This window comes from Agelaius tricolor, unplaced genomic scaffold (assembly GCF_023055355.1).
Source record: "Agelaius tricolor isolate 1412-34295 unplaced genomic scaffold, bAgeTri1.0.p SCAF_5, whole genome shotgun sequence".
NCBI lineage: Eukaryota > Metazoa > Chordata > Aves > Passeriformes > Icteridae > Agelaius > Agelaius tricolor.
Genome location: NW_027269265.1, coordinates 37,878,924 through 37,892,069, shown reverse-complemented (window position 1 = coordinate 37,892,069; position 13,146 = coordinate 37,878,924). Strand labels below are relative to the sequence as shown.

General features: G+C 38.4%; 1 protein-coding gene across 9 annotated transcripts in view; it reads right to left on the bottom strand.

The window, feature by feature from the left end:
- Positions 1-13,146, bottom strand: part of INO80 (INO80 complex ATPase subunit) — a 62,426-nt gene that overhangs the window by 43,414 nt on the left and 5,866 nt on the right. For 4 of the 9 annotated variants that reach the window (XM_071427362.1, XM_071427365.1, XM_071427364.1 and 1 more), the window contains 11 exons: positions 11,475-11,660; positions 10,055-10,221; positions 9,895-9,962; positions 7,648-7,809; positions 5,816-5,936; positions 4,356-4,570; positions 3,286-3,339; positions 2,334-2,537; positions 854-1,049; positions 587-654; positions 58-267 (listed from right to left, as the gene is read on the bottom strand). In XM_071427362.1, the coding sequence (XP_071283463.1) occupies positions 58-267; positions 587-654; positions 854-1,049; positions 2,334-2,537; positions 3,286-3,339; positions 4,356-4,570; positions 5,816-5,936; positions 7,648-7,809; positions 9,895-9,962; positions 10,055-10,221; positions 11,475-11,617 (1,608 nt within the window). In that variant the 5' untranslated portion in view covers positions 11,618-11,660. Of the gene's footprint in view, positions 1-57; positions 268-586; positions 655-853; positions 1,050-2,333; positions 2,538-3,285; positions 3,340-4,355; positions 4,571-5,815; positions 5,937-7,647; positions 7,810-9,894; positions 9,963-10,050; positions 10,222-11,474; positions 11,661-13,146 lie in introns of those variants that run through there. The other 5 variants (XM_071427366.1, XM_071427367.1, XM_071427368.1 and 2 more) reach the window with 5 other exon arrangements.

The following is a 13,146-nucleotide window of genomic DNA, read 5'->3' as shown; positions in this document are numbered from 1 at the left end:
TTTTTTGGCCAACTTTAATGACAAAGTTATAAAAATTTGCAAGATATACTAATATACCTGCTCATATAGGTTGGCGAGCCAATTCATGCCTTTCAGTTGATAACCTTTCAGTTTTCCATTGAAAATGGTAGGCTGTGGAATATCTTCTCCTGCTCGGATAGATGGGTTTGCTAAACTGTAGCTCTCTCCAAATCCAGTCCCGGATTTGTTAGCAGCCCGTAAAGCAGCTGCCCGGCTCTCCTTTGCATCTTCATCAAATGATCTGGTCTGAACAGGAGGAGGAAGGTAATGCATAAGATGGTGAATATATTAACTTATCAAGAAACTGTAGTGTAAAGAGCTTTACAATTCACATTAAGACATGATACTCGTCAGAAATGAAGAGAAAATGAGTCTGTTCCTATAGCCCAAATCGTCATACTCTGGTTTTCTACTGGTTTAACACAAAATGTGTATATGGAATTAAATTCAAATCTGGTCACCGGATTAACCTATTTGACTTGACTGCTATGAAAGATCCTGGTACTGTGGCTTCTACCAATTACTCTGCTTGCTCTTCTACTTCATGGATCAAAAAAATACATACCCGGGCTTGATGAATCTGGTAAGCATCCTCAGCATTCTTCAGAGCTTGGGCCTTGTAATAGTTGCTATCTGAAAATACCAGACCCATATTAGAGCTCTGCATCAGTAACCACCCAAACACACAGATAAATTCCAATAATTGCAGCAGTCCTTCTTGCAGAGGGACTGCTGTAATTATTGTGCTTGAAATTGTTAAGTTTTCACGGTAACACACAGAGTACAGTAAATTTCAAGAGTGCAAGGAAAGGACTGTAGATGAATCATTTACCATAATCTTCTTGGGTAATGTTGACCACTACTCCTCCACCAATATCAATCTGCCTTTGGGTAGAGCTGTCTTCAAGTTTGCGCAGGATTTCCTCCTGTATCCCATCATGTCCAATATCTCGTTTACGACTCATAAAATGGGCATATAATTCAGTTTGTGTGATCAGAAAGTTCAGTTTTCGCTGCTGTCTCTTAGCCTAAGAGAAGAGCATTTACCAAAAACAAAAGAAGGGGAAAAAGAGACAGGACAAGAGTTCAATGTTAAAAATATAATTAAACAAAAAAAATTCATCTAATAATGTATCAACAACCAATCTATCTAGATTATGTTAAGCACATCACTTTGAAGTGCTACATTATTAGTTGCACATAAGAACACTGACCAACTCCATAAATATCTATACTAAAATATAAAAATGTTGTAAATGAAAAGTTTTTTTAAATTCAGTAATCATTACAAAAAACACCATAATCTATTAAGAGAAAGTTTCAAAGTTTTGTTTACACTGAAAAATAAAAATATCAACAAAAAATAGCATGACTTTAGTGGTTTATAGTAAAGGAACTCAGCAGTTAAGAAGTGCTCTCATGGCAACCTCACTCCCACATTCTGTTACTTATTAGTAGAGGGAATTATGGTAGTACACATGAGTACATCAATAAGTAACAGATTTGAGATATTATCATTACTCAGCATTCAGCAAGGCATTGCTGAAGCTCTGTTCACCCTCAGGCTTTGGCAAAAAATGCAACTGTTAAAATTTGTCTATTTATCTAAGTCAGCAGAAAACTTTACCAAATGTTAATAAATTTGCAAGAATGAGAGGAACACAATAAATGCAAGCATAATTTAAGCATTATAATGCCTTATATTTAGTTTTCAGATTCAACCATTCCTCATATAAGGTATACATATCTAAAATAACAATCACAGTTTCACTAGAGAGCTTTTACAAGGAAACTGTCTTGAATTCAATCCCTTTTACTCTGTAATAGAGTTGAAGAAGTTGCCAGTTGGCTAACAAAAAAGCAAGCACAGAAAAATTCTGTGTCTCGTACATAAATGACAGAATCATCTTACAGCAGCAGGGGGAAAAAAGAACAGGACAAAAAAATTCAATGTCAATGAAAAAGTGTCTTCCCTTCTGGATCCAGAAAGATATACAAACCATTACAAAATGTTGGCCCTTACCAACACTGAGCTGTGTATGTCTGTGAGACATGCACAGCTTCTCTGATTCCTTCCTCAATTTCACTCAATTATAAAGAATTTATGCAATTTGAAGGGGTTTTTTAATCACCTCTTGCTAACATTAGAATAATTACGTAAATAAAAATAAGACAGCAGAAGAAATATGTGAAATAGCACCAAAACAGAACAAATAACTGAATTTCATGGCTTGGATTCAGAAACTCAAATTGTCCAGTCACTTCTGTCTCCTCAGCATATGAAGTATCAGCAATCTGTGATTTTGCTGTACCTCTCTCATCTCCTCATCCAGCTTGCGTTGCTCCAGAGCCTCCTTCTCAGCTCGTTTCCGATGCTCTTTTTCCACCTTTTCATACTTTTTCCAATAGAGAAGCATCTCCTTGGTGAGACGACGTGCTCGTGGTAGAGTTTCCTTACAGTTTTTCTGGGCCTGGATAGCAGCTCTACGGACCTCCCTCATGCACTGGTGGGCCAGCTAGAAAGAAATAAGATTTGGGAACAGTGATACAATGGGCAGATTGTAAAGAAAGCCAGCAAGAAACAGTATCAGATTTAATTATAACCAAGTCTGATACTTCAAAAGAGAAAAAACTGTGATACTTTACTCAGCAGCAATATAAATGAATCAGACACTTGAGCATAACCCTTGAAAAGTGCTCAGAAAGCTGTTACCCAGTGTTTGTAAGTAAAGTTTTCCAGGTAGAAACAATGCCAATTCTCAGAGAAGACTCTGATGAGAAGATGGATTGCTTTCCCAATCACTTATGCTGAAAACTGCTCTATTTAAAATCTCAGGTCCTCTACATATTTATCTAAATTAAAGCACTTAATATTCCAAGAGCCCCTTTGATTTCAACCAGAATGCTTAAAACCATCAAGTTTTAATTAGTGGATAGATGGGCAACTCAAAAGTGAAGTGTATCAAAGCCACTAATGTACAGTATCAAAGATTAGTAAATTTAAAATGTACAAACTAAATCTTTCAAAAGCCAGAAAGATCTCATGAAAGGAACTCATGTTGTTTGTTTCATCTGTTGCTTATGAAACAAGACAAAACAACACAGCTAAAAAATGAAAAGCCTTATAGTAAATCACAATTATTGGAAACAGTTCTTTCTCCTATACTGCCCTGCTAGTATAGTCAGTATTGTAAGAAACAGAGAGGTTACAGTTTGTTTATTATATCCAGTACAAGGAACAGTATGAAATTAAACACCACCTACCTTTTTGCTGTTGGTTAGGAAGAGGTTACGGGCTGAAGCTTTCTGTTTGTATGCCTGTAAAAGAGGACAACCCGTAAATCAGTTAAAGGGTAATTGCTTCACAGTATTTTAAAAAAAATCACTATCTAGTCTTCAGCAGGTACATGCACCAACTTCAGTCATGCACACTACTGTATAATTCAGAATAGATACTGCAATTATTTTTCATTTTGACTGAAACAGCTTTTCATCCCTAAATTACTGAAGGCATACATAAATATATTCCAAATCCTGAAGGAAGCATGCAAAACACCTCTTTTTTCACAATTGTTTCTTTAATTACTACTGTTGCAAAGCAGAGGTCTCCTATTCCATTTTTATCACTGAGGGAAACAATATTTTCCACTGTTTCCCAAAGATGTTAAGAATTTATGTAGATCCTATGTTCTTCACATGATCAAAATTCATCTTTTGAAAAAATATGGTCTCTCTCACTGCACATACCCTTTGTTTGGCTTTTAAGTCCATACAGGATGACACAGTCATGACTTGTTGTAGAATTCAAAGTCTGCTGACTGTGAACTTCAAAAAGCAGGTTCTAAGGTCCACTCTGACCATCTCAGAAAACTACCAACAGTGAATCCAGCCTTCTATTTCAAATGTGCCTGAAGGTTGTACTGTAAATGATACAAACACTTTTCCCTGATCTGTTTCTGAGGTAAGGTTTGAAAAACACAGATGTTGTGACTGAAACACCCATTTTCTGAACTCCACTGTAAACCTAGATAGTGGTTTGGCCTATACTGCCATCCTGCAGATCAGTGTGAGAACCTGCTAGAGCTTCCTGCACCTTTCATTGCTGAGGGTTGAATAGCCACAGCAAGCACTGCATGATCTGTTTAGGTACCACTGGTGATATTTCAACTACACGTTGCTTACAGATTACAGAATTCCAGTTAGGTCATTAATGACCACTGGAAAAATCAGGTCTTACTTTACTCTGTTTTTCTAGGTGTCAAGTCCCCACTCAGTTAATTTCCTATTTCACTTTCTTGTATCATCACTGATCTACTGCCATTAGCCAAGCTCACCTTTGGTAACTCCTTCTTAACAATGCTAAGCCACACTTTGCGCCGACGTGCGTTAAGTTGCTCAATAGACAAATGCTTTTTCTTGGACCCAGGTGGAGGTGTATCGTGGGAAAACTTGGCAAAAACTTTGGTCTGGTGATGGTGGCGTCGTGGTGACTCCTCTGAAGAGAGTTCTTCATCCCGTCTCCTCTTTTTCTTTACTTTTTTCAACTTGCCTGCATGGCAACAACAATCATAAAAATACATTTCTATTTTTGGGGTACATTTAATCAGGCACCTTTTTCCTGAGTAAATTCTCCTAGTCAATTTATATGTGGAACCAAGAAAAAAGCCAAACTTATCCATGTTTTCCAATTCTGGTACAATTAATTTATACTATTAGATATTTTCTCAGTACTTTATAATGGAAAGATTTTCCTGTTTAATAGAGGGGTGAAATGCAATTACTTCCACCCAGGGAAACATGCCTTGAGAGTTAAAATGTCTCAGACTTGGTGCATGTTCCTTGCTTTGCAGCAAAATTCTACTTAAAGCTACATAAAGGTAAGACTTTTAAAGGTGACATTGGACATATTATCATTTGGTACAATAAGTCTCAAAGCAAACTTCTCAGCAAAGAGAAGACTGCATTGAAAGATATTGGCACATTGTCATGTCATACCAGCTTTCAGAGGAAATTGATACTGGTATCAGATATTAAAAATGTTCACCGTGAGTATGCAAAATTATGGACGCTGCAAGCATAATGGAGAAAAAAACCACCACAGTTAAAGGAACTTGCAAAAAGAATGGAAGTCAGCCTGAAATAACACCTTTAAAACACAGCTCAAACTTAAGTACTTACACTAAGGGAGTTCACCTTACGCTGACAGCTCATAGCCTTCTCTGCTTCTTTACAGATTTACAACTACTGCCAGCCCAAAGAAGAAAGGAAACTGTATTTCCTGGCAAATATACATCTTAGAAACTCCAGTTGTTATGTCAGAGATATAATTCTATTCTAACTGACATCAAACATCAACTCCAAGTTCCCTCTATTTTCCAGAAAACACTCACCCCCCGAAACTTCCTAATCACTAAAACTACACATTCAGGAATAACTGCAGCAGGTACTGGATAAGCTCTTAAACTTTTCAAGGACCTATCATGTTTTCAAAACACTCTTGAGTAAATGGACCATGATATGAAACAATGTTTGTGGATTCCAAACTACTGAATAAGGTCCACAAAGAAAATCTTAAGCCATGAACTCTCCAGTCACACACCTTTTTTCCACCCTAGCTTTCTAGAAGCCAGATGATAAAGCACAATATTTTCTGTAGACATTTTTCTTTGCCAGAACTTGGTATTTCCCTACAAAACCCACAAGTTTTGAACAGTTATGTTTAATCAAAGGAAACAACGTAGGACAGAAGTTAAATCCCAGCAGCCATTTAAAAGCATGAAGTTAGTGACTTTACCTTTTATTTTTTTCTCTTCTTTAAACTTCTTTTTCTTGGGCCCTAGCAGGTGGCGCTGCTGCTCGTAGTAGGGGTCGTAGGTAGAGAGCAGCCCCGCGCTGTAGTACTGGTACTGCTGCAACTGAAGGGGAGAGTGAGCAGGTAACAGAGACAGCCCCCAAACAAGCTCAGATCCTGAACATAAGGAAGAGATCAGGAAGCATGTACTTCTCCATATTTTGCATTTGTTATCAACTATCAGAGTCTAAAGTGAAACCACTGCTCCCAGGGGTGGGCTCCAAATTGAGCACAGGGAACTGAGCCCACCTGGTGAAGTAAGAGGTGCAGTCAAGGTTGTACTTGCAGAACATACTGCTCTGTCTTTTCCACACAGGTGCTGCCCAGCAAGACAACACACTACATGAAGAGGTCCAGTTATGGACCCAACATTTGCTTGGCCTGCATTCCCAAATTACATACATGTTCTACTTTATCATCCCAAAGGATGTAAAAGGACAGGTTTAAAGAAAAGGCATTTAAAAGATTTCCACAAGGACAAACAACTTGAACACTCAGATTGTCAAGTAAAAATACAGCTGCCTCAACATTTTTTCCTCTAAATGATGAAAAATGCCAGTATATTCCCAGCATTATTGAAATGAAGTAGTGAAGAATTCCACACAGCTTACACATAAACAGGCAAATTAAAGGCAGTACTGCTCAGAAATTAACTAATTAAAATCTAAGCATACTTTTAAATTAATAGAAGATTTTTGAAAAGTGAGATCACAAGCATAAACAAACTTTTCTGATATATGCTCCTCTCCCTCCATAACTGTGTACTGCTGATCTAACAATCTCTCACTGGTTAATTTCACTGGGTATTATTTCTTACAAGTCTGGAAATAAGTATTTGTGTAAAATCTAACGAAGCTATGATATTTCAAGAAGCTAACACAGTATTGGTTCAGAGCTTTACAAGAAAACAAAAGAAAGAAGTAGAGAGAGCAAAGACCTGTGTGGAAAAATATTTCTTCACTCTTCTGGAGAGATTCGAAAAGAATATAAAACAGGAGGACAAATTTTAACTTCAGACACATTCTCAGATAACAGAATAGGATAACCTCCTTCATCTAAGACTTTCTGCTGCAATTCAAATCATCAGTGAACATTTCTGTAAAAGCCCTTATAATTTGAAGAAATACATTATTAGAATCAATGCAGCCATGGAATTTGGCTTACTATAAAGAAAAATGCAAAAATGCAGCAGACTATTTTCTTCTAAGAGAAAGAAAGAAAATATCAAAAGAAAGTCCAAAACAAACAAACAAAAAAGGTAAAAAGAAAGAAAAAGACTCAAGTAAAACCTCAAATCATGACAGAAAATGACAAGGTAGTAAAATAGGGACTCCTTTTCGAGATTGTAAACATCACCTTACTATTCATTACTTTAACGATGATATAAATACACTTGAATAGCAGCTAGTACCTGTATTAGAATTTAACTCACAGCATCTCCATTTTCATATACATTGCATATATATAATCCAAATCTTGCATTTTAACACCCAGTATTTGCTCTAATGACTGGGACAGAGCACTGTGGAAACTATATATAACATGTGCCAGTACTAGTTATGTACATTACTGACAGATTCACAGCATCTTTCATTCTGTGTATGCAATTGATTCAATAACCCTTGTCTAAAAGTGCTGTTAGACAATTACTGTCTACCAAACAGTGCATTTTCCAGTTCACAAAATTATGAGTTTTGATAAAAACATAAGAGCAGTTAAAATAATACAGTTTAAGGAAAGAATAAAAATCAAGAAAAGGTAAACATTCTTGTTACCTCCTTGTCTTTGCTATATTTACTTTGATGCAATTTTTTATACTTGTGTAATCGCAGCATATCGTGAAGTTCTTCCCTTGAAAGAGAAAATTCTTCTTCCTCCTCTCCATCCTCATCACTTGGTGAATCTGTGTCACTGGAATCATCACTCAGAAGGATACTCTAACAAGAATAAATGGGAACTAATTTAACAATCCCAAGTCCCTGTTTATTTATGCAAAGGACTCTTGAGCCTTTACCTAATAAAGGGGTGTGGGTCTCACCCAACAATGGTACTTAGCACTAACAACGTGTCCATCTAAAAAGACTCATAGAAAATAGATTTCTGAGGAGCAGACCTGTATAGCAGTGAATCCCATACACATTTTCTGATTTGGAGGAAAGTAGTTTTCTCTTAGTTTGTGACAGTTAAATCATTTTAGTCCACTTTGTCTGTTTGTGATCTCAGAAAAGCAGCAGTGAGAAAAGCCAGGATAACAGCAGGGGTATTTTGTGATGTGTTGTTTGCAGGTGCTTCTCTACCCCATTTGTGGTTTGTCCTGCTATTCTACCACTTCTACCTGCATCAGTTTCTGCAAGTTTGGCTCTTGTTTGACCTCTTGGCAACATGTTTTAGCTAACTTGAGATGGCTACAATACAGTGAAAACGCAAAGACAGCATAAAGCCACCATTCCACTCTCTTCTGCCATCCTCACTGAGACCTTGTAGTGAGTTCAATGTAAAAACAAATTCTCAGTCAAGTCCCAAATCTCCATTTAATACATTTTATAATAGATTTGCTTAATTTAAAATTAATTCAGATTCTGAATGTAAACTAACTGCCAAGCCCACCACGTAACTCCATCCTCATGTGCCACATCCACATGCCTTTTGGACACCTCCAGACATGGTGATTCCAAAACTGCCCTCAGCGGCCTGTTCTAATGCTTGACCATCCTCCCCAGTGAAGAAAATTTTACTAATATACAATCTAAACCTCCTTTGGCACAACTTGAGGCCATTTGTCTTGCCCTATTGCTTATTACTTGGGAGAGCAGACTCATCCTCACCTCACTACAATCTCCCTTCAAGGGAGTCCCCCCAAACCTCCTTTTCTTCAGGCTTAATACTCCCAGCTCCCTCAGCTGCTCCTCCTAAGACTTGTGATCCAGAGCCTTCCCCAGCTCCACTGCCCTTCCCTGGACACACTCCAGCACCTCAATGTCTTTCTCATAGCAAGAGGCCCAAACTGGACACGGGTTCGAGGTGTGGCCTCACCAGGACATCAAGTACAGGGAGACAATCACTGCCCTGGTCCTGCTGGCCACACTTACTGATACTGATGAAGGCCAGGATGCCATGGGCCTTCTTGGCTACCTGGACACTGCTGGCTCATTTTCAGTTACTTTCAACCAGCACCCTCAGGTCCCTTTCTGCTGGGCAGCCTTACAGCCATGCTTCCCCCAGCCTGTAGTGCTACATGGGGTTGTTGTCACCCAAGTGCAGGATATTCACTGCATTGAACCTCATGCAATCAGCCTTGGCCCATGATCCAGACCCCTCTGCAGTGCCCTCCTGCCCTCCAGCAGATCAACACTGCAACCCAACTAGTCTGCAAGTGAGTGAGGGTGTATTTGATCACTTCATTCAGATCACTGATAAAGACAATAAACAGGACCAGGACCAGGCCCAGTACTGAGCCCTGGGGATCACCACTGGAGCTGGCCATCAGCTGGATGTAACTCCAGGCACCACTACTGTCTGGGGCCAGCCATGCAGGCAGTTTTTCACCTGGTAAACCATGCACTCATCCAAATGTGAGCAGCCACCTTGTCAAGGAAAATGCTGTGGGAGATGGTGTCAATGGCTTTACTGAAGTCTAGACAGACATCCACAGCCTTTCCTTCATCCATTAGGCAGGTCACCTTGTCACAGAATATGATCAGGTTGGACAAGCAGGACCCAACTTTCATATACCCATGCTGGCTGCAGCTGATCCCCTGGTTATCTTGCACATGCTGTGTGATGACACTCAAGATGTTCTGCTCCATAACATTTCACAGAGCACCAAGGATAGGCTGACAGTTCTGTAGTTCCCTAGGCCCTCCATCCAGCTTTTCTTGTAAATGGTTGTCATGTTTGCAAACTTTCAGTCAATTAGGATCTCCCTGGTTACCCAGGACTTCTGGTAAATGACTGAGAATGGCTAGGTGGGTAACTCTACTCAGAGATTCCACAATAGCTGCATTTCTTTCCAATATTCTTACCTTCAGCCACTTTCTGCTTTTCTTCAGTTTGGAAAAATTATACAAGCTCCCTTTTTCAGACTTTGGTTCTGTTTACAGGAAAAAAAAAAAAAGTTCTTAGAAATAATGCTTTTCCAGACTAACCCAAAGAAAGTCAAGATTCAACCTAATACACGCCCACCTGGCTGGAGTACTCCATTCAGGGAATGTGTGTTCAGCATCCCAGAATTTCCTGCTCCAGAAGACTCTCCAAGCAAGGAGTCTGGAGGCTCTTCCTTAACTTGCATCAGGGGATCCCCAGACTGAGGCAGCAAAGGATTGTCATCCAATCCATCTTCACTTTCATCACTGCAAGAAGATCCATAATACAGTGACAATGACAGGAAAATATTCAAAAGAGAAAATGACCATCCAGCTTTCTTACATATGGGCATTTGTCTAATGGTTTGAGAACTGAGACTCTTACAGATGTAATTCTAGACATTAGAAATATTGCTGTTAATAATTTCCCATTTACTCTTAGCAACAGTTAATCATGAGATCAGCCTGGCTATGTTATCAACCTGCACCTCCAGTCTTCAACTAGGTGTCTAGTTTTAGAAGCATGAACTATGCAAGTCAAACCAAAGCATAATATTGTCATACTCACTGGAACATGTAAGAGATGTACATATACCTTTTCTAATCCTTTTGTGGGTCTTAATACATGCTTATAAATATATCTCTTAGCAGTTGCCCATTCTGTTAGCAGCTCTGTAACTCTGCAAACACTGATGAAATTACATATTTGATTGTTTTGAGACAGAAACACACATTAATGATGCCTCATTGCTACAACTTAGACAAATTCTGCATCTGACAAATCTTTCAGTTTTCTTTATGACTAAAGGCTGTAAGTGTCCCTGAAAATCTACTTAGGGCTTCCTCCTTCTACTTTTTGTAGACAAAGAAAGTTTTGGCCACTCAGCTACAAAAAAAGAGCTTTAAAACATTGTACTAATTTGTACATGAGCTGGTAGCACACTGTATTATCACTATGAACTGAGAGAAGCACAGTCCAAAATCTTTTATACAATCAGAGAATATCCCAAGTTGGAAGGGAGCCACAAAAATCTTTAAGTCCAACTCCTGGTCCTGCACAGGAGAGTCCCCAAGAATCACACCATGTGCCTGAGAGTGTTGTCCAAAGGCTTCTTGAACTCTGTCCAGCTAGTGCTGTGACCCCTTCCCTAGGGAGCCGGTTCCAGCGCCCAACCACCCTCCGGTTAGAGAACCTTTCCTTAATATCCCACCTAAATCTCCCCTGACAAAATTTCATGTCATTGCCTCAGGTCCTATCAGTGGTCACCAGAGAGAAGAAATCAGAAAAGCTTTGTTTCAAAACTCAAACCTAATGCTAGATTTATTATTAAATTTAATAGTATTGTTTAGATTTCCTCTTCTCTAGGCTGAGAGATCCAAGTGACCTCTCCTAAAGCAGAAGAGCTTCTAACGAACAAGTCACTGATAAATTCTTCATACGGTGTAGGTGTGGAACAATATTATAAAAATGCCTGTCTTTCCTTGGCACTCCCAAGGGAAAGTAGGAAAGCTTTTGGTACCTGGATATACTCCTGTTAAAGATGGCAGACGTCTGTCGTAAGAACTGATCCAGTTGCAGAGCTTTTTCCAGGTATTGCAGATAGAGGGGTTTTGCCAGCTCTGAGCAGCTGCCATCCTCCCTGGCACCCAGCTCTGAGGCCATAGAACAAACTTCTCCTCATGCACAGGTGCCTCTGAACACACAGCTGTAAAAGGAAACAATGGCCATCAGCACCACACCTCTGAAAGGAGCAAAAAAGACAAAAAACCAAGACAACTCTAGGCAAAAGCTTAGGCTGCAGTTAATAGATATAGTAAACAAACAGAAATTGCTATTCAACTTTCCACCACAGTACTACCACAAACACAAACTAGATTCTTAGTTTTCTGGTTTATGACTTTGTGGTTGCTGTTTGATAGGAACAAGCACTGTTTTAACCTAGTATGATAATCCAAGTGGTGACATAGAAATTCAAAAGTATTATGAAGATAGTCCTCAAGCAACCACAGTAAGCTTTCATCACGTTATTAAAGGTAACATGCTTAACCCTGAACAGAAGGCATATATATATAACTGACTCAAAAAGGAGGAATTACTAAAAATATTGTTCCTCTGTTTTTTTTCAGTTCACAGCAGTAGTCTACTGAATACTTGTTATATTTCTCCTTTACCTTACAGCAATGCTCTTTCAGCACTGAAAATATAGCTGTTACCTGTTGGCAAACAAGCTACAAATACTTGACCAAAAACCCTTTCCTTCTAAAGCGCAACTGTTATTTTATTAAAGAAAAATAATACATAAAAAGCAATTTTCAAGATACTTTTTAATATTTAAAAATTTAGAATGTATTCTAGCATTATGTTTCTCCACTAGTAGGAACTGTCCACCGGATTTTTTTTTATTTGTTCTCTGGATAAGTTTAAGATACTTAATAAATCCAAATGCACCCCCCTGCAATATTTGCATACTACATACTCTGGAAACAAAGGTATCAAAACATTTTATTCCTCTGTCAACTGCAGTTTTCTGTTCCTCCAATTACAAAGGACATCATAACAACTGTTACAGAAATAGCTCTGTCAACTCAAATTTTACTTTTCTTTGACTACAAAAGATGCCATCACTGTTATAATAACAGTGAGAAAGGTATGTGATTTCCAAAGCCAGAGTTGTTACTTTGTAAATCAAAGTGCTGTCAAGATCTTAAATATTTACAAACAAACAAACAAACAAATAAATGTCTAAAGCTTTTACTTCTGGTGGAGGACAAAAATCATGGAATGGTTTAGGTTTGAAAGGCCCTTAGAGAACATCTAGTTCCAACCCCCACCACAGGGAGGGACACCTCTCGCTAGAACAGGATGCTCAAATTAAAACCAGTCAGACTTAGATTAATTGCTCTTCTGAAGGATTCTTGCGGTTTCTATCACTTCTTAAAAATACTACAAAATCTGAAGCAAACTTCTCATTAATTTGTTGAAAGACATATATTTGTTCAATTATTAAATCAGTGACTAAATTGTTTTATGCTTATGTAAGTAAACATCCAGATTGAGTATCCAATGTTCAAGGTGCTCTCCCTCCACATGTACAGATCCAAAACCCAGCATCCAACCTTCTCTAAGTCTTTTATCCTCCAAAATTACGGAACAAATTCAGAACTTCAAAGTTACAATTAACTATAAGTGAT